The sequence below is a fragment of the Pseudophryne corroboree genome, chromosome 7, assembly GCF_028390025.1.
Source record: "Pseudophryne corroboree isolate aPseCor3 chromosome 7, aPseCor3.hap2, whole genome shotgun sequence".
Classification (NCBI taxonomy): Eukaryota; Metazoa; Chordata; class Amphibia; order Anura; family Myobatrachidae; genus Pseudophryne; species Pseudophryne corroboree.
The window spans coordinates 179,759,939-179,779,644 of record NC_086450.1 but is presented as its reverse complement, the minus strand read 5'-3'; the positions used below and the strand labels follow the sequence as shown (position 1 = coordinate 179,779,644).

Below are 19,706 nucleotides of genomic sequence, written 5' to 3'. Positions count from 1 at the left end.
TTCTATAAGGTTGTACTGGAACATAGGGAAACTATCATTCTAGGCCACTCATAGCTACAAGTTGAACGTTATTTTGGGGGGAAATTTTTTTTGGGAAAAGTCAATAGAATAAGAATTTCCTAAATGACTAATTTCAGTTTAAAGTAATTTTACTTCTTCTTCGATGTATGTGTAATATTTAAAATAAAGCAAAAAAATAGGCAAATAAGGTATAGTGTAGTGGAAACATTTAATTTCTTTTTTTTGTGTTATGTCCAAGTTAACAGGATGACTAAGCCAATTGTGGGGAATATATGACAGAAATATTGGTCATAAAAACTACATTTTATGTCAAGTTTATTGAGCATTCATTTAATATTCTTCTCCCTCTTCTTCTCCTTCCCCTTCCACGCTGTCAGTGCCGACCTCTTCATAATCCTTCTCCAGGGCAGCCATGTCCTCCCGGGCCTCAGAGAACTCTCCCTCCTCCATACCCTCCCCCACATACCAGTGCACAAAGGCGCGCTTGGCATACATCAGGTCAAACTTGTGGTCCAGGCGAGCCCAGGCCTCAGCAATGGCGGTGGTGTTGCTCAACATGCACACAGCACGCTGCACTTTGGCCAGGTCTCCACCGGGAACCACAGTTGGTGGCTGGTAATTGATACCAACCTTAAAACCTGTAGGGCACCAGTCCACAAACTGGATGGTACGCTTGGTCTTAATGGTGGCAATAGCAGCATTGACATCCTTAGGCACCACATCACCACGGTACAGCAGGCAGCAAGCCATGTATTTACCATGCCTGGGGTCACATTTCACCATCTGGTTTGCTGGCTCAAAGCAAGCATTGGTGATCTCAGATACAGAGAGCTGCTCATGGTAAGCCTTCTCTGCAGAGATAACAGGGGCATAGGTGGCCAGGGGGAAGTGGATACGGGGATAGGGCACCAGGTTGGTCTGAAATTCTGTCAAGTCTACATTCAGAGCTCCATCAAACCTGAGGGAGGCTGTGATTGAAGACACAATCTGACCAATCAGACGGTTTAGATTAGTGTAGGTTGGGCGTTCAATGTCCAGGTTTCTTCGGCAGATGTCATAAATGGCTTCATTGTCCACCATGAAGGCACAATCTGAGTGCTCCAGAGTGGTGTGGGTCGTGAGTATAGCGTTGTACGGTTCAACAACAGCTGTGGAAATCTGAGGCGCTGGATAGATGGAGAATTCCAGCTTGGACTTCTTGCCATAGTCAACAGAGAGTCGTTCCATCAAGAGGGAAGTGAAGCCTGAACCAGTGCCACCACCAAAACTGTGAAAGATGAGGAAGCCCTGGAGACCTGTGCACTGATCAGCCTGAGGAAAAATTAAAAAGAATATTTAGATTTAACATATACAGTATGTATGTTAATTGCTGTATTACAAAACATTTATGTAACATAGTAACATAGTATCTAAGGTTGAAAAAAGACAATTTGTCCATCGAGTTCAACCTATTTGTGGTCTCCTATGCAGTTTTATTTTAGGACTAATTTTGCCTGATGCTGATGTCAGCCGTTGTGTTTTAATGACAGCCGTTGTGTTTTAATAACTATAGTGCGCACCATAACCCTGAATATCCTTATCCATTTGGAATTTATCTAACCCATTCTTAAAGTTGTTGACTGAGTCCGCCGTTACTACTTTCTCAGGCAGGGAATTCCAAACACATATTGTCCTTACTGTGAAAAAACCTTGTCGCCGCATTGTGCAGAATCTCCTCTCTAACCTAAGCGAGTGTCCATGTGTCCTCTGTGCTGATCTTATCAAAAACAGGTCCCGTGCAAGCTCTGTGTATTGTCCCCTTATATAGTTGTAGATGTTGATCATGTCCACTCTTAGTCTCCTCTTTTCCAGTGTAAACATGCCTAGCCTTGCAAGCCTTTCCTCGTATTCCAGCGTCTCCATGCCCTTAATTAGTTTTGTCGCCCGCCTCTGAAACTTTTCTAGCTCCAGGATATCCTTTTTGTAGTATGGTGCCCAAAATTGTACACAGTATTCGAGATGTGGCCTGACTAGTGATTTATATAAAGGTAGTATAACAATCTCGTCCCTTGCATCAATTCCCCGATTTATGCATACTATTATCTTATTAGCCTTCTTTGCTGCAATCCTACTTTGGGTACTGCTGCTTAGTTTGCTATCTATGTGAACACCTAAGTCTTTTTCCAATACAGAATCCCCTAATATTACCCCATTTAGTATTACCTTACACTTGTCTGTATTGAATCTCATTCTCCATTTTGCTGCCCATGTGTCTAGCTTAACTAAGAGACTCGGCATCCCCCTCCGTATTTATAACTTTACACAATTTGGTATCATCTGCAAAAATTTACACCATGCTCTCTAGACATACTGTTAGGTAGTTAATGAAAAAGTTAAACAATAGTGGTCCAAGTACAGACCCTTGTATCGCATGAGTCCCAATTATCACGAATAGTCCTCTTTCAAAAAAAATTGTACACAGTATTCGAGATGTGGCCTGACTAGTGATTTATATAAAGGTAGTATAACAATCTCGTCCCTTGCATCAATTCCCCGATTTATGCATGCTAATATCTTATTAGCCTTCTTTGTTGCAATCCTACTTTGGGTACTGCTGCTTAGTTTGCTATCTATGTGAACACCTAAGTCTTTTTCCAATACAGAATCCCCTAATATTACCCCATTTAGTATTACCTTACACTTGTCTGTATTGAATCTCATTCTCCATTTTGCTGCCCATGTGTCTAGCTTAACTAAGAGACTCGGCATCCCCCTCCGTATTTATAACTTTACACAATTTGGTATCATCTGCAAAAATTTACACCATGCTCTCTAGACATACTGTTAGGTAGTTAATGAAAAAGTTAAACAATAGTGGTCCAAGTACAGACCCTTGTATCGCATGAGTCCCAATTATCACGAATAGTCCTCTTTCAAAAAAAATAAAAAAAATACTGATTGCTCAGTCTTAATTTTGGGTGACACTGGACACCTGGTTTTTATTTCAAAATTATAAGAGACCTGAACAGATATATTAATATTACATATATTTCAATTACTACATAGAAAGGGGGGAATTCAACTGGGTCCGAAAATTTGTCTGGTCCAAAAAAGCGGGCTATACCGCAATTTTTAAAGGATAAATCAATACAAGCCGGTATTTTTTGCACCCAAAAATAAGAATTTACTTACCGATAATTCTATTTCTCGTAGTCCGTAGTGGATGCTGGGGACTCCGTCAGGACCATGGGGTTTAGCGGCTCCGCAGGAGACAGGGCACAATAATAAAAGCTTTAGGATCAGGTGGTGTGCACTGGCTCCTCCCCCCATGACCCTCCTCCAAGCCTCAGTTAGGATACTGTGCCCGGACGAGCGTGCATAATAAGGAAGGATATTGAATCCCGGGTAAGACTCATACCAGCCACACCAATCACACCGTACAACCTGTGATCTGAACCCAGTTAACAGTATGATAACAACGAAGGAGCCTCTGAAAAGATGGCTCACAACAAGAATAACCCGATTTTTGTAACAATAACTATGTACAAGTATTGCAGACAATCCGCACTTGGGATGGGCGCCCAGCATCCACTACGGACTACGAGAAATAGAATTATCGGTAAGTAAATTCTTATTTTCTCTAACGTCCTAAGTGGATGCTGGGGACTCCGTCAGGACCATGGGGATTATACCAAAGCTCCCAAACGGGCGGGAGAGTGCGGATGACTCTGCAGCACCGAATGAGAGAACTCCAGGTCCTCCTCAGTCAGGGTGTGCCCCTGACCAAGTAGCAGCTCGGCAAAGTTGTAAAGCCGAGACCCCTCGGGCAGCCGCCCAAGATGAGCCCACTTCCTTGTGGAATGGGCTTTTACTGATTTTGGCTGTGGCAAGCCTGCCACAGAATGTGCAAGCTGAATTGTACTACAAATCCAGCGAGCAATCGTCTGCTTAGAAGCAGGAACACCCATCTTGTTGGGTGCATACAGGCTAAACAGCGAGTCAGATTTTCTGACTCCAGTCGTCCTGGAAACATATATTTTCAGGGCCCTGACAACGTCAAGTAACTTGGAGTCCTCCAAGTCCCTAGTAGCCGCAGGTACCACAATAGGTTGGTTCATGTGAAAAACAGAAAACACCTTAAGGAGAAATTGAGGACGAGTCCTCAATTCTGCCCTGTCAGAATGAAAAATTAAGTAAGGGCTTTTATATGATAAAGCCGCCCATTCTGACACACGCCTGGCTGAAGCCAGGGCTAATAGAATCTTCACCTTCCATGTGAAATATTTTAATTCCACAGTGGTGAGTGGATCAAACCAATGTGACTTTAGGAAACTCAAAACAACATTGAGATCCCAAGGTGCCACTGGGGCACAAAAGGAGGCTGTATATGCAGTACCCCTTTTACAAACGTCTGAACTTCAGGCACTGAAGCCAGTTCTTTCTGGAAGAAATTCGACAGGGTCGAAATTTGAACCTTAATGGACCCTAATTTTAGGCCCATAGACAGTCCTGTTTTCAGGAAATGTAGGAACGACCCAGTTGGAATTCCTCTGTAGGGACCTTCTTGGCCTCACACCACGCAACATATTTTCGCCAAATGCGGTGAAAATGTTTTGCGGTTACATCCTTCCTGGCTTCGACCAGGGTAGGGATGACTTCATCTGGAATGCCCTTTCAGGATCCGGCGTTCAACTGCCATGCCGTCAAACGCAGCCGCGGTAAGTCTTGGAACAGACAAGGCCCCTGCTGGAGCAGGTCCTTTCTTAAAGGTAGAGGCCACGGTTCTTCCGTGAGCATCTCTTGAAGTTCCGGGTACCAAGTCCTTCTTGACCCATCCGGAACCACGAGTATCGTTCTTACTCATCTCCTTCTTATGATTCTCAGTACTTTTGGTATGAGATGCATAGGAGGGAACACATACCCTGACTGGTACACCCACAGTGTTACCAGAGCGTCCACCGCTATTGCCTGAGGGTCCCTTGACCTGGCGCAATATTTGTCTAGTTTTTTGTTCAGGCGGGACGCCAACATGTCCACCTTTGGTTTTTCCCAACGGTTTACAATCATGTGGAAGACTTCCCGCTGAAGTCCCCACTCTCCCGGGTGGAGGTTATGCCTGCTGAGGAAGTCTGCTTCCCAGTTTTCCACTCCCGGAATTAACACTGCTGAGAGTGTTATCACATGATTTTTCGCCCAGCGAAGAATCCTTGCAGTTTCTGCCATTTCCCTCCTGCTTCATGTGCCGCCCTGTCTGTTTACGTGGGCGACTGCCGTGATGTTGTCCCACTGGATCAATACCGGCTGACCATGAAGCAGAGGTCTTGCTAAGCTTAGAGCCTTGTAAATTGCCCTTAGCTCCAGTATATTTATGTGGAGAGAAGTCTCCAGACTTGATCACACTCCCTGGAAATTTTTTCCTTGTGTGACTGCTCCCCAGCCACTCAGGCTGGCATCCGTGGTCACCAGGACCCAGTCCTGAATGTCGAATCTGCGGCCCTTTCATAGATGAGCACTCTGCAGCCACCGCAGAAGAAAACACCCTTGTCCTTGGAGACAGGGTTATCCGCTGATGCATCTGAAGATGCGATCCGGACCATTTTCCCAGCAGATTCCACTGAAAGGTTCTTGCGTGAAATCTACCGAATGGGATCGCTTTGTAAGAAACCACCATTTTTCACAGGACCCTTGTGCAATGATGCACTGATACTTTTCCTGGTTTTAGGAGGTTCCTGACTAGCTCGGATAACTCCCTGGCCTTCTTCTCCGGGAGAAAACATCCTTTTCTGGACTGTGTCCAGAATCATTCCTAGGAACATTAGACGTGTCGTCGGAAAAAGCTGCGATTTTTGGAATATTTAGAATCCACTCGTGCTGTCGTAGAACTACTTGAGATAGTGCTACTCCGACCGCCAACTGTTCTCTGGACCTTGCCCTTATCAGGAAAGCGTCCATATTTCTTTTAGGAAGAATCATCATTTCGGCCATTACCATGGTAAAGACCCGGAGTGCCGTGGACAATCCAAACGGCAGCGTCTGAACTGATAGTGACAGTTCTGTACCACGAACCTGAGATACCCTTGGTGAGAAGGGCAAAATTTGGACATGTAGGTAAGCGTCCCTGATATCCAGTGACACCATATCGTCCTGGTTCGCTATCACTGCTCTGAGTGACTCCATCTTGATTTGAACCCTTGTATGTAATTGTTCAAATCTTTTAGATCTCACCGAGCCGTTTGGCTTCAGTACCACAATATAGTGTGGAATAATACCCCTTCCCTTGTTGTAGGAGGGGTACTTTGATTATCACCTGCTGGGAATACAGCCTGTGAATTTTTTCCCAATACTGCCTCCCTATCGGAGGGAGACGTTGGTAAAGCAGACTTCAGGAACTTGTGAGGGGAAGACGTCTCGAATTTCCAATGTACACCTGGGATACTACGTGTAGGATCCAGGAGTCCACTTGCGAGTGAGCCCACTGCGTGCTGAAACTCTTGAGATGACCCCCCACCGCACCTGAGTCCGCTTGTATGGCCCCAGCGTCATGCTGCGGACTTGGCAGAAGCTGTGGAGGACTTCTGTTCCTGGGAATGGGCTGCCTGCTGCAGTCTTCTTCCCTTTCCTCTAACCCTGGGCAGATATGACTGGCCTTTTGCCCGCCTGCCTTTATGGGTACGAAAGGACTGAGACTGAAAAGACTGTGTCCTTTTCTGCTGAGATGTGACTTGGGGTAACAAAAGTGGATTTTCCAGCTGTTGCCATGGCCACCAGGTCCGATGGACCGCCCCTTTATACGGCAATACTTCCATGTGCCGTCTGGAATCTGCATCACCTGACCACTGTCATGCTATAAACATCGTCTGGCAGATATGGACATCACATCTACTCTTGATGCCAGAATGCGCATCTCGCATATATAGAAATGCATCCTTAAAATGCTCTATAGTCAATAAAATATTGTTCCTGTCAAGGGTATCAATATTTTCAGTCAGGAAATCCGACCAAGCTCCCCCAGCGCTGCACATCCAGGCTGAGGCGATTGCTGGTCGTAGTATAACACCAGTATGTGTGTATATACTTTTTAGGATATTTTTCAGCTTCCTATCAGCTGGCTCTTTGAGGGCGGCCGTATCTGGAGACGGTAACGCCACTTGTTTTTATAAGCGTGTGAGCGCCTTATCCACTCTAAGGTGTGTTTCCCAACTCGCCCTCACTTCTGGCGGGAAAGGGTATACCTCCAATATTTTCTATCGGAGGAAACCCACGTATCATCACACACTTTAATTTATCTGATTCAGGAAAAACTACAAGTAGATTATTCCCACCCTACATAATACCCTTATTTGTGGTACTTGTAGTATCAGAAATATGTAACACCTCCTTCATTGCCCTTAACATGTAACGTGTGGCCCTAAAGGAAAATACGTTTGTTTCTTCACCGTCGACACTGAAGTCAGTGTCCGTGTCTGTGTCTGTGTCGACCAACTGAGGTAAATGGGCGTTTTTACAAGCCCCTGACGGTGTCTGAGACGCCTGGACAGGTACTAATTTGTTTGCCGGGCGTCTCATGTCGTCAACCGACCTTGCATCGTGTTGACATTATCACGTAATTCCTAAATAAGCCATCCATTCCGGTGTCGACTCCCTAGAGAGTGACATCACCAATACAGGCAATTTGCTCCGCCTCCTCACCAACATCGTCCTCCTACATGTCGACACACACGTACCGACACACAGCACACACACAGGGAATGCTCTGATAGAGGACAGGACCCCACTAGCCCTTTGGGGAGACAGAGGGAGAGTTTGCCAGCACACACCAAAAACGCTATAATTATACAGGGACAACCCCTTATACAAGTGTTTTCCCTTATAGCATTTTCACATATGTAATCATATCGCCAAATAAGTGCCCCCCCTCTCTGTTTTAACCCTGTTTCTGTAGTGCAGTGCAGGGGAGAGCCTGGGAGCCTTCCTCACAGCAGAGCTGAGCAGGAAAATGGCGCCGTGTGCTGAGGAGAATAGGCCCCGCCCCCTAAAACGGCGGGCTCTTCTCCCGGAGTTTGTGAGATCTGGCAGGGGTTAAATACATCCATATAGCCTCAAGGGCTATATGTGATGTATTTTAGCCATAAAAAAGGTATAATACATTTCTGCCCAGGGCGCCCCCCCCAGCGCCCTGCACCCTCAGTGACCGCTGGTATGAAGTGTGCTGACAACAATGGCGCACAGCTGCAGTGCTGTGCGCTACCTTATGAAGACTGAAAGTCTTCTGCCGCCTGTTTCTGGACCTCTGGACCTCTTCAACTTCGGCATCTGCAAGGGGGGTCGGCGGCACGGCTCCGGGACGAACCCCAGGGTGAGACCTGTGTTCCGACTCCCTCTGGAGCTAATGGTGTCCAGTAGCCTAAGAAGCAAATCCATCCTGCACGCAGGTGAGTTTACTTCTCTCCCCTAAGTCCCTCGTAGCAGTGAGCCTGTTGCCAGCAGGACTCACTGAAAATAAAAAACCTAACTTAAACTTTTATTCTAAGCAGCTCAGGAGAGCCACCTAGATTGCACCCTTCTCGGCCGGGCACAAAAATCTAACTGAGGCTTGGAGGAGGGTCATGGGGGGAGGAGCCAGTGCACACCACCTGATCCTAAAGCTTTTATTATTGTGCCCTGTCTCCTGCGGAGCCGCTAAACCCCATGGTCCTGACGGAGTCCCCAGCATCCACTTAGGACGTTAGAGAAATGTCCCGTTTTAGGGCGAAAACACATAGTATTTGGGATTAGTTCCTGGACCTATGTGTTTTCGCGACTGCAGACGCCAAAAAACTGGCACTTATCAGGGATTATAGGGCAGATGTATTAAGCCTGGGGAAGTGATAAAGCAGTGATAAGTGCAAGGTGATGATAACGTACCAGCCAATCAGCTCCAATATGTACATTTTCAATAAGGGGCTGATTGGCTGGTGTGTTATCACCTTGCACTTAATGGAGGAGTGTCTGGGCGAACGCTGGGTGTGTTTGTGACGTCAAACCAGGAACGACAAGCACTGAACTGATCGCAGATGCCGAGTAAGTTTGAAGCTACTCAGAAACTGCTAAGAGGTGTGTAATCGCAATTTTGAGAATCTTTTGTTCGCAATTTTACTATGCTAAGATTCACTCCCAGTAGGCGGCGGCTTAGCGTGTGCAAAGCTGCTAAAAGCAGCTTGCGAGCGAACAACTCGGAATGACCCCCAATGAGCAAAGGGTTGTGTTGCTAACATTGGTGAGCAGAACCTACTGTATTGAACAGGAATATCTTGGTGAACTCACCAATTTACGGATCCTGTCCAGTACCAGGTCAATAATCTCCTTGCCAATGGTGTAATGACCACGGGCATAGTTATTGGCGGCATCTTCCTTGCCAGTGATGAGTTGTTCAGGATGGAAAAGTTGTCTGTAGGTTCCTGTCCTCACCTCATCTGTAGGAATGAAATAATAGAAGTTTAATGTTGTCTACTTGTAACATCTAGAACTTTATTGCTATATTTTACACAAACTATCACTGACAACAACAGGTGATCTACTCACCAATCACAGTGGGTTCCAGGTCCACAAAGACAGCGCGGGGAACATGTTTGCCAGCCCCAGTCTCACTGAAGAAGGTGTTGAAGGAATCATCTCCTCCACCGATGGTTTTGTCACTGGGCATCTGTCCATCTGGCTGAATCCCATGTTCCAAGCAGTACAGTTCCCAGCATGCATTGCCAATCTGCACTCCGGCCTGGCCAACGTGGACTGAAATGCACTCCCTCTGTGTGGGGTAAATAGTGAGATAGACGGTTAGATGGAGAATAGATAGGTTAGGATAGAGTTGCGTACAATCACAAATGCACTAGATAGGACAGTACATAATAACAGTATATCACAGCCTAAAAACCCAGTAAAGTCACAAACAAAATAAATGTGACAAATCTGTACAATCAAAACTATATACAAGGTAGTACGGATGGACACAGAGTCATTTTCCTTTCCTCACTTATACCATCATGTTCTACCCATTGCCATCAGCAGTACCGATCCTCTGGCTTCAGGTAGCAGTGATTTTGTGGTTATTGTGACTGCATGTGCAGCAATGGTTATTTAGCTAATATGCTATGCTTTGCACTATTTTATACTGTATGATTTTTGCACTGTTTTTTATCATTTTGTTTGCACTGCTTTATGCTGCTGACACCATATACCTTCATATAAATAAATAAATAAATAAATGAATGATTATTATTATTATTATTATTATGTTAGATAAAACAATAGTAAAGCACAGAGTTGCGAGTAAATATTAATAAAGTGTATTACAGAATAGAATATGTCATAACTAGCCAGTGCATGTTGACAAATGTATTATTATTGAATGGTTTCTGTACTAAAGTAAAACAGAATAGACTGGACAAAAAAAAAAAATGGGCAGGAAAAACAGAATAAACAGGTCTTTACAGACTGATGGTCACATATACAGTAGAATAGATAGGAAAGAAAATAGAGACAGCCACAGAGTAAACATCTGCAGTACAATCATAAACAATGTATATAAAATAAGAACGTAGAGTATATAGCGTATTACAGTACAGTCACACAGAGTATAAAGTATAATATAGTAAAATGTAACTGTGTAAAGGGCCCCATACACTACAACTATATGTCTGAGGCTGAAGTCGGAGGCGATTTCCTTTGAACTCTCCCGGGAGCTTCCCGGGAGTGGTTCCATACGATTCCATACGATTTGGTACATTTTGCATGCGGTATATCGTATGCGATCCCAGCCATGCCTGCGGGAACCGACATATCACGAGTGGAGCACTTACGATCTAGGGGAGCCGATCCGACCCTCACGGGATGGCGGATCGGATCGGAAACACCGCCAAAATGCCCAATTTCACCCGATATATCATCCCGAATGCCCGATATTGGATGAAATCGGGCATTATCGTTCTAGTGTATGGGGCACTTAAGATAGGACAGTAGCCACACAGAATACAGTCACACACATCTGATATATTCAATTAGCCGCAGGGTTTTCACTGAAGGCAGCGCGATTCAGTTAGCGGGAAGTCATGTGCACTTTAGGAGCTGGAAAGAAAAGTCTGCAAGAAAATGTCACAATTGGGAGTTCGTGCATTGATTGTACCAGTGTTTAAAGTGGTCCTATAGAGGTAGTGGTACTCCCCCCCCTCCCCACAGCGCCCAAGCAGTAAAGGTATTGCGCGCGCCGTAGGTGCGTGCCGCAAAAAAGGGGCGTGGTCTCCAAAAGAATGGGGTGTGGTCACACAATAGTAATGCCCACAGTAGTAGCACCCTGTAATACACATAATGCCCACCACAGTAGCGCTTCTTATACAATGCCCACAGTAGTAGTGCTCATTATGCACTGTCCACTGTACTGGTAGTGCCCACAGTGGTAGTGCCGCTTATATAGATCCCATAGTAGTGGTGTCCCTTATGCAATACCCGCAATAGTAGTGCCCCTTATGTCCCCAGGAGTGATTCCCCTTATGAAGTGCCCCCTTTACAATGCCCTCATTAGTAGGGCCCCCAGTAGTAATGCCCTTACTGGTAATGCCCCTGTGTAGTATTACCCTCAGTAGTAATGTTGCCTGCAGTAATGCCCCCAGTTGTTTAGCGCCCTAGTAGTTATGCCCCCAGTGGTAATGCCCCTGCAGTTATGACTCCAGTAGTTTACCCCCCCTTTAGTTTAGCCTCCCAGTGGTAATGCCCCCAGTAGTTTGCCCCCTATAGCTATGCCTCCAGTAGTTTAGCCCCTGTAGTTATGCCCCCCTTGTAGTTTAGCCCCCAGTAGTAATGCCCCCTGTAGTTATGCCCCCAGTAGTTTAGCGCCCCTGTAGTTTAGCCCCCAAGTAGTAATGCCCCTGTAGTTACGCCGCCAGTAGTAATGCCCTCCTGTAGTTTGCCCCCAGTAGTTAGCCCCTTTGTAGTTTGCTCCCTTGTAGCTTGCCTCCAGTAGATTGTCCCCTTGTAGCTTGCCCCCAGTAGCAACGCGGGTGGGGGAGGGGCGGCTGCGGGGGTGCTGCAGGTGGGGGAGGGGCTGGTGCTGTGGTGCTGCGGGTGGGGGAAGGGTGGGTTTGCCACGGGTAGGGGAGGGGATCCGGAGCCACCGCGGGTGGGGGAGGAGCGGTTGCGTGGGTGTCATGGGTGGGGGAGGGTCGGGTGCGGTGGTGCCACGGGTGGGGGAGGGGCGGGTGCAGGGGTGCTGCGGGAAGGGGGCCGGAGCCGCCGCGGGTGTTGGAGGGGGGGGGGGGGGGTGCCACGGATGGAGCCCGGGGGTACTGCGAGTGGGGGAGGGGCGGGTAATACTTCTGCGTCTCCTGGAAGCAGCTAAGCTGCTGTCCTCCCTTTGGCAGTGGCTCTCCCGGAGACTTGCACAACAGCCAAGCAGCCAGTTACTATTGTTAGCGCTGGTGTCTCAACGCGCCGCATTACAGGGAAGAAGATGCACTCAATAAATTACAGCTCCCAGCAGCTCTTGGCGCCGGAATGTTCCAGCGCAAAGTGCTGCTGGGAGCTGTAGTTTATTTAGTGCGTTTACTTCCCTGTAATGTGGTGCATTGGGACACCGGCGCTAACAATAGTGACTGGCTGGCAGAACTGACTAATTCACTGTATCAATGTAAAAGGTGAGAGTGCTGTGCAGTGTCAGTGACACTGCACACCCACTGCACAGCACTGTCACCTTTTACATTGGTTCAGCGTCCAGACATTACCCTCCGCAATATCACCCACTCTACCCGTTACATTAGCCATGTCGGGGCTTCCAGGCCGGCAGGCCAGGTGCTGTGTTGCGGAGTCAGGGCCTCTGGGGATCTGGGCGCGGCTGTGGCGGGGAGGCACTTCTGTGACATCACGCGCAGAGGAGGCTCCGGGGCTCAGAGTATGCGGCGTAGGGAGGGCTATGAAGGCCTTCAGCTGCGCAATTTCATACACATCTATGCTGGTGGCCGCAGCAGCTTTTGTACTACCTGCGCCGCGGCTAGGGAGTGGAGATTGTTGATGACGGAGTGGGCAGGCGGACTGGCAGCAGGGCATAGGACGCTGCAGTAAAAGGTTTCCCCCCCTATCTACAGTGCGGAGACTTTCTGCAGATGCAGTGGCATACGCTCCAACTGTACCTTTTTGGCAGGTACAGTACTTTTTATGGTCTGTACCGATTTTTGGCTCTCCAAACTTCCATTGAAAGTATAGGAAAACCTTTTCGAATTTGCACCAATTTTTATGTGTAAATTGTTGGAGGGTATGTTGCTGCAGATGCAGTCGGCCTATTTTGGGGTGTGGGCCTGGAGTTGCAGCTCCATCTGCCCCATTGTTAATCCTGCTCTGGGAACACACAGCAGACAAAGGGCAGAGCCTCCCTTTGGATGTAACCTGTGTGGGAGGGCATTTATTGCCCAATCAGCTGTGGACTGGGTGTGATAGACCTGCTGCTATCCCCATGAGAGCTCCTAGCCACGCCCAGCGTTATATACACAGGCACAGAGTCACAGATCTGGGCTATTATATAGGAGATAGGACAGTACAGTCACACATAATGTATATGACATGACAGTACATTCACAAACACAGTAGATAGCAAATTATAGAACAGTCACACATATACGGTATATAAGACATGACAATGCACAAGCACACATTATGCAGCACACTATAGTACAGTACGGTCATGCAATGTATATAAAGATATAAAGAATGACAGTATAGTCACGGGTGTGGCATGTAAGGTCGACCACACTTAGGTCGACAGTGTCTAGGTCGACCACTATTGGTCAACAGTAAGTAGGTCGACTTGGTTTATAGGTCGACAGGGACTCTAGGTCAACATGACAGAAGGTCGACATGAGTTTTTTTCACTTTTCTCTGTGTCGTTTTTTCCGTGCAGTGACTGAGTGAAACCCAACTAGTGCACCGTGTCCCCTCACATGGCTCACTTCGCTCGCCATGCTTCGGGCAAGGTGCCTCACTTCGCTACCACTGCGCTCGGCACAGGTTACCACTCCCAATTATAGTCCACGTGGATCATAAAGTATGAAAAAGTGAAAAAAATAAAATAAAAAAAGTGAAAAACTCATGTATACGTTTTGTCATGTTGACCTAGATCATGTCGACCTAGAGTCCCTGTTGACCTAGAAACCATGTCGACCTCTTACTGTCTACCTATAGTGGTCGACCTAGACAGTGTCGACCTAAGTGTGGTCGACCTAGAGACCGGATACCCATTGTCATATACGTACTTGTCTATAGCAAATGACTTGTATTACGGGATGCAGGTAATATATTGGCTGTCGAAATCCCAGTGTTCAGGAGATCGACACTGGGATCCCGACAGCCGATGAAATACCAACAGATGGAATCCTGACCACCGCAGATTATTCCCACTCAGTTGGTGGATTCACGCCACCAACCGAGTGGGAATATAACCTGTGGCGAGCGAAGCGAGCCACTGGGACCGGAGCTTGGCGAGCGCAGCAAGCCCATGAGAGTACTCGCTGCCGGGATTCCGACAGACGGGATGCCGCTGTCGGTATACTGACAGCTGGCATCTTGTCTGCCGGTAACACATACCGATCCCTTTATTATAGTACAGTCACAGTGTAAACAAAACAGGACATTACAGTTACACAGTGTACAGTATATAAAATGGGATAGCAGTCACACAGAGAGTACAGTCACATACAGTGTATAAGACATGACAGTGCAGTCACACAGTGTATAAGACATGACAGTGCAGTCACACTGTATAAAATAGGACAATGCAGTATTCACACAGTGTATAAGACAGGACAATGCAGTCACACTGTATAAAATAGGACAATGCAGTCACACTGTATAAAATAGGATAATGCAGCCACACTGTATAAAATAGGACAATGCAGTCACACTGTATAAAATAGGACAATGCAGTCACACTGTATAAAATAGGACAATGCAGTCACACTGTTTAAGATAGGACAATGCAGTCACACTGTGTATAAGACAGAACAATGCAGTATTCACACAGAGTATAAGACAGGACAATGCAGTATTCACACTGTATAAGATAGGACATGCAGTGGCACACTGTATACGATATGACAATGCATTCGCCCAGTGTATAAGACATGACAGTGCAGTCACACAGTGTATAAGACAGAACAATGCAGTATTCACACACAGTGTATAAGACAGGACAATGCAGGCACACTGTATAAAATAGTACAATGCAGTCACACTGTATAAGATAGGACAATGCAGTCGCACACTGTATAAGATAGGACAATGCAGTCGCCCAGTGTATAAGACATGACAGTGCAGTCACACAGTGTATATGATATGACAATGCAGTCGCACAGTGTATTATATACAGTCACACAGAGTATATCAAATAGGACAGTTCAGTCACACGCTCACCATGTTATTGGATGTAGATCTCCTGGTTCCGATGAGTTAGGTGCTCGGATACGGAGCTGTTAGTGCCGTTCGCTCCTTTCTCCTCTATATATAAAAGGCCAATGGCTGCAGCGTCCTTAGTAACACAGAAGGGGGTGGGCAGGTGACACGCCCTGGTCTCCAGGACACTAATAAGTGTGCAACAACGCAACCTCCCAGCCAGCCTGGGAGCGGCTGCTGAACAAAGCACAACACAACGGTTACCGGGTGCTGCTGAGACAATGGCTTCTGTATGACCTCTAGGGCTAGGGCTGTCAGACACAAAGAGAATGGAGGGAGACGGAGAGGGAAATAGTGACCGGGGGAACAGTGGGGAAAAGGAGGGAATATAGAGTAAATAAATATTACAACTGAAATACAGATAGGCAGATGGAGGAAAGCAGGGAGGGAAATAATAATGTAAGTGGGCTGGGGGAGGGGGAAGGAATCAATGGAGATGCTGAGGAGGGGAGTGGGGGGGCAATGGAGATGCTGAGGAGGGGGGGAGGAATGGAGATGCTGAGGAGGGGGGGGGGAGGAATTGAGATGCTGAGGAGGGGGGAGGAATGGAGATGCTTCAGAAAGAAGGGAAGTGATGCAGACTAATCTCACATATAAAATATGCAAGTACCACTCAGGCTGCATCATTTATCTGTGCCTGATCTCTAGTTACAGTTACTGGTATATGTACCATCCAGTTACTTATGGGTTTTATAAAGTAACCTGAAATAATGGCTGCATATACCCTCAGGTATATGCAGCAATTATATGAGAGAGTACAGTAATTATATGAAGGGGAGCAGTCATAGTTATAGATGCTGGGCACACAACCACTAAATGGCAGTAATGTGCCGGGGAGTATAAATTAATCTTGTAAAAGAAAAACGTGAATTAAAAAAATATTTATTTAAAAAATGCTTATGCTTGTATGTGTATGTGTGCTTTTTGTGACAAGGGTTCTTACAGTATGTGTCAAAGTTGCTTTGTCAAGCAAACGCTGAGTTTTTTTTTATTTCATGTGGTAACAAAAAAATTGCCTTATTGTATTGGTGTCTATGCTTGCTTGCTTTTTATTTATGTATGTATTATTATTATTATTGTTATTATTAATCTTTACGCAGTGCTGTAAGGTGGAGGTTTGTGACTCATTACCTGACCCATTGCAACTTACAGTCTTATGCTGGGTACGTCCTAGGCCAGACATTCCTAACCTTGGTCCTCAAGGTACACTAATGTGCCCTTCACACTGGGCGATCACGCTACAAGATATGAACGATCTCGTTAATTAATGAACGAGATAACGTTCATATCTGTCAGTGTGGAGGCACCAGCAATGAACGATGCGCAGCCCCGCGCTCGGTCATTGCTGGTGCCCCGTCGGCTGAGCATGCAGGCCAATATGCACAAGATCGTCCATATTTGCCTGCACTACTATGGAGCCGGGTGACGGGGGGAGTGAAGAAACTTCACTCCCCCGTCACTGCCCCCCCCCCCCCCCCCCCGCCGCCGGGTTGCCCGTCTGCCGTATAGGCGGTCGGGCAGCTCGGCGGCGTATCGCCGTGTCTGTAGGGCCCATAACAGTGCAGGTTTTAGTGACAGATGGTTAAATCATAACCGATAGTGGTGCCTCCTGTTGTCAATGGGAAAGGGGTCGAAGGAGGGGGCGGGGCCTTGCCGTGGGCTATAAAAGCCCATTGAAAATTCATTGGAAAGCGGCACCTCTAGGAGGGCCTCATTGATACAGGGACGTGCATTCAATCCATGAAAGCATACCCCTGTCACTGAAACAGATGTGATTGGCGAACAGATCATAGGCGTGCGCAGCTAATTTTGTTAGGGGGTGCACTGCTGGAGGGGCGTGTCTAGCACCACCTTTTGGGCGTGTCTCGCACCGCCTGTTGGGCGTGTCTCGCACCACCCAGGGACATGTCTAACACTAATTTACATTCTCTCAGTAAAATCACATAGCGTAATCTAATTTCTCTCTAGTTCCTAATAATACAAGTCGATACAATACACCCCAGAGCAGTGGCGGAACTAGCAAGCGGTGGGCCCATGTGCGACAAAATGCTTTGGGCCCCACCCCAAAGAAGTCCACCGCCTCACCCCTGGAGAGGATCTGGTGAGGGGGACCTGCTCAAGGCCAGGGAAATGGATACCAAGCAACACTGCTGTAATTAGTCATTTTAGTGCTGTGTGCAAGAAACGGCATCGGAGCTCTGCCCCTCTATGCAAAACAGGGGCAGTGCGTGCCGCGATGCGCATCCCAGCATTCACAGCGGCGGAGGGCAGCCTATGGTAAAGGAGAGGGCCAGCAGCAGAAGCGCTTCTACCAAGCGCTTCTACCAATTACACAGCGCTGCTACGGCTCCCTCCTCCGTGCTCCCTACCTCTCCTCCGCCCCTGTAGCCGGTGCGCATCCTCGCCTCGGCGGCGGCGGCACACAGCGGCAGCCAGGCGGCATGTAATGAGTCAGTTTGACTCATTACATGCCGTTCTGGCTTTGGGCCCCTTGACAGTGGCGGGCCCCAGTGCAAGGCACTGCCTGCACTGGCGCTAGTTCCGCCTTTGCCCCAGAGAAATAAAATGAAACATAATGGTGTGACCAGTAACTACTACTGACTGTCCGCTACAGCATAAGTCCTAGCTGCTGCTGCATCCTATCGCTACTTACACTTCCCCAACCTATCCCTGACCTTGTGGGGGAACTAGAGAGTAGTGAGCCTTGGTGCAAAATTCACATTATGCCACATGGTATGAGCCGAAATTCACATTACGCCACATGGTATAAGCCAAAATTCACGTTACGCCACACAGTATGAGATAAAATTCACGTTACGCCACACAGCATGAGATAAAATTCACGTTACGCCACACAGTAAGAGATAAAATTCACATTATGCCACACAGTATGAGCCAAAATTTACATTATGCTGCATGTTATGATCCAAAATTTACATTACGCCACACGGTATGAGGCAAAATTCATATTACGTCACATTATGCCCCGGCCTTAATAGACCCCATGGTACCCCCCAAAAAACATTATATAATACTCAGTGCACCCTAAACACATATACCACACAGTGCCCCCCCCACACACATTATGTGACACATAGCGCCTCCCCAAATACATTATATAATATATACATTATACATTACTCACCGCCTGCCACTCCATGCATAGACAACTACTGCCGTCCTCTCTCTCCTTCACCCCCTCCTTCCCTGCAATCCTGTTCACATGTGGTTTCCAGTAGCAGGTGCAGCTGACAAATGCACCCTCTACTGCCCCTGCAGCGGCGTGTCTCTTCCCCTATCGCCAAGCCTACTGACCGGGCGTAGCGGGCAGGTGAAGAGAAAGAGAGGGAAGTGGAGGGCGGGTGTGGGTGTAGAGAGCGGGGGTGGGCGGGTGTAGAGCGGCGTTGGGCGGGCATAGCGAGCAGGCGGACGGCCGTAGAGAGCGGGCGGTCTGTGCTGGCGGGAGTAGAGTGCGGGTGGGCATACACAGTCAGGAATAGAACTGCAAGCCTGGCAATGACTCAGTTACAGGCATGTGTAAGCGGGGTGCCGGACATTAGGGGGTGCCTGTGCGCACCAGGCACCCCCCCTGCGCACGCCTATGGAACAGATCCGTCACTGGATCCGCTGTCATCACAGGGTGGGTAGTGGGCAAATGAGTTGGGGACGCGGTGGAGGTGGGGCATCAGGACACAGCAGAGGTGCGGGTGTCAGAGGCGGCGGAGGTGCTAGCGTTAGCAGCAGGCATGGATCTTAAATCCCAGCATGCCATTCTGCAGAGTTTGGCAGCGGTACCAATTTATAAAATGGCACCTGACCATAATTTTTCTAAATTCAAGATGGCCTCCGCGAGCCAATCAAGGCTCGCCACAATATCGACCTGACCCCTCCGGCTGACTTATAGGTGTCAGCGTGAGGCAGTGGATGGGTGATGGCCATGCAAAAGACCTGGAAGGCCGCTGCCCACCAGGTGATGACGCTGGAAGCTCTGAGGAGGCTGCAACCATGCAAAAGAGCTAAAAGGCCGCCGCCCCCAGGTGAAGATGCTGGAAGCCCTGGAAAGGCGGCGGCCAAGAGAGCTGAAAGGCTGCTGTCCACTAGGTGAAGATGCCGGAAGCCCTGGGGAGGCTGCAACCATTCAAAAGAGCTAAAGGCTGCCTCCCCCAGGTGAAGATGCCAGAAGCCCTGGAAAGGCGGCTGCCAAGAAAGAGAGCTGAAAGGCCACATTCCCCCAGGTTAAG

The 19,706-nt window shown here is 47.7% G+C and overlaps 1 protein-coding gene across 1 annotated transcript; it reads right to left on the bottom strand.

Annotated features, from left to right (window-relative positions):
* Nucleotides 1-210: 210 nt before the first annotated feature.
* LOC134944904 (tubulin alpha-1A chain-like) lies at nt 211-15,849 on the bottom strand. The gene is made up of 4 exons (XM_063933840.1): nt 15,427-15,849; nt 9,562-9,784; nt 9,304-9,452; nt 211-1,332 (listed from the first exon to the last, which is right to left on the bottom strand). Exons 1-4 carry the CDS (start codon nt 15,427-15,429, stop codon nt 352-354), a joined length of 1,356 nt encoding a protein of 451 aa, XP_063789910.1. The 5' UTR covers nt 15,430-15,849; the 3' UTR covers nt 211-351.
* Between the last annotated feature and the right edge of the window lie 3,857 nt (nt 15,850-19,706).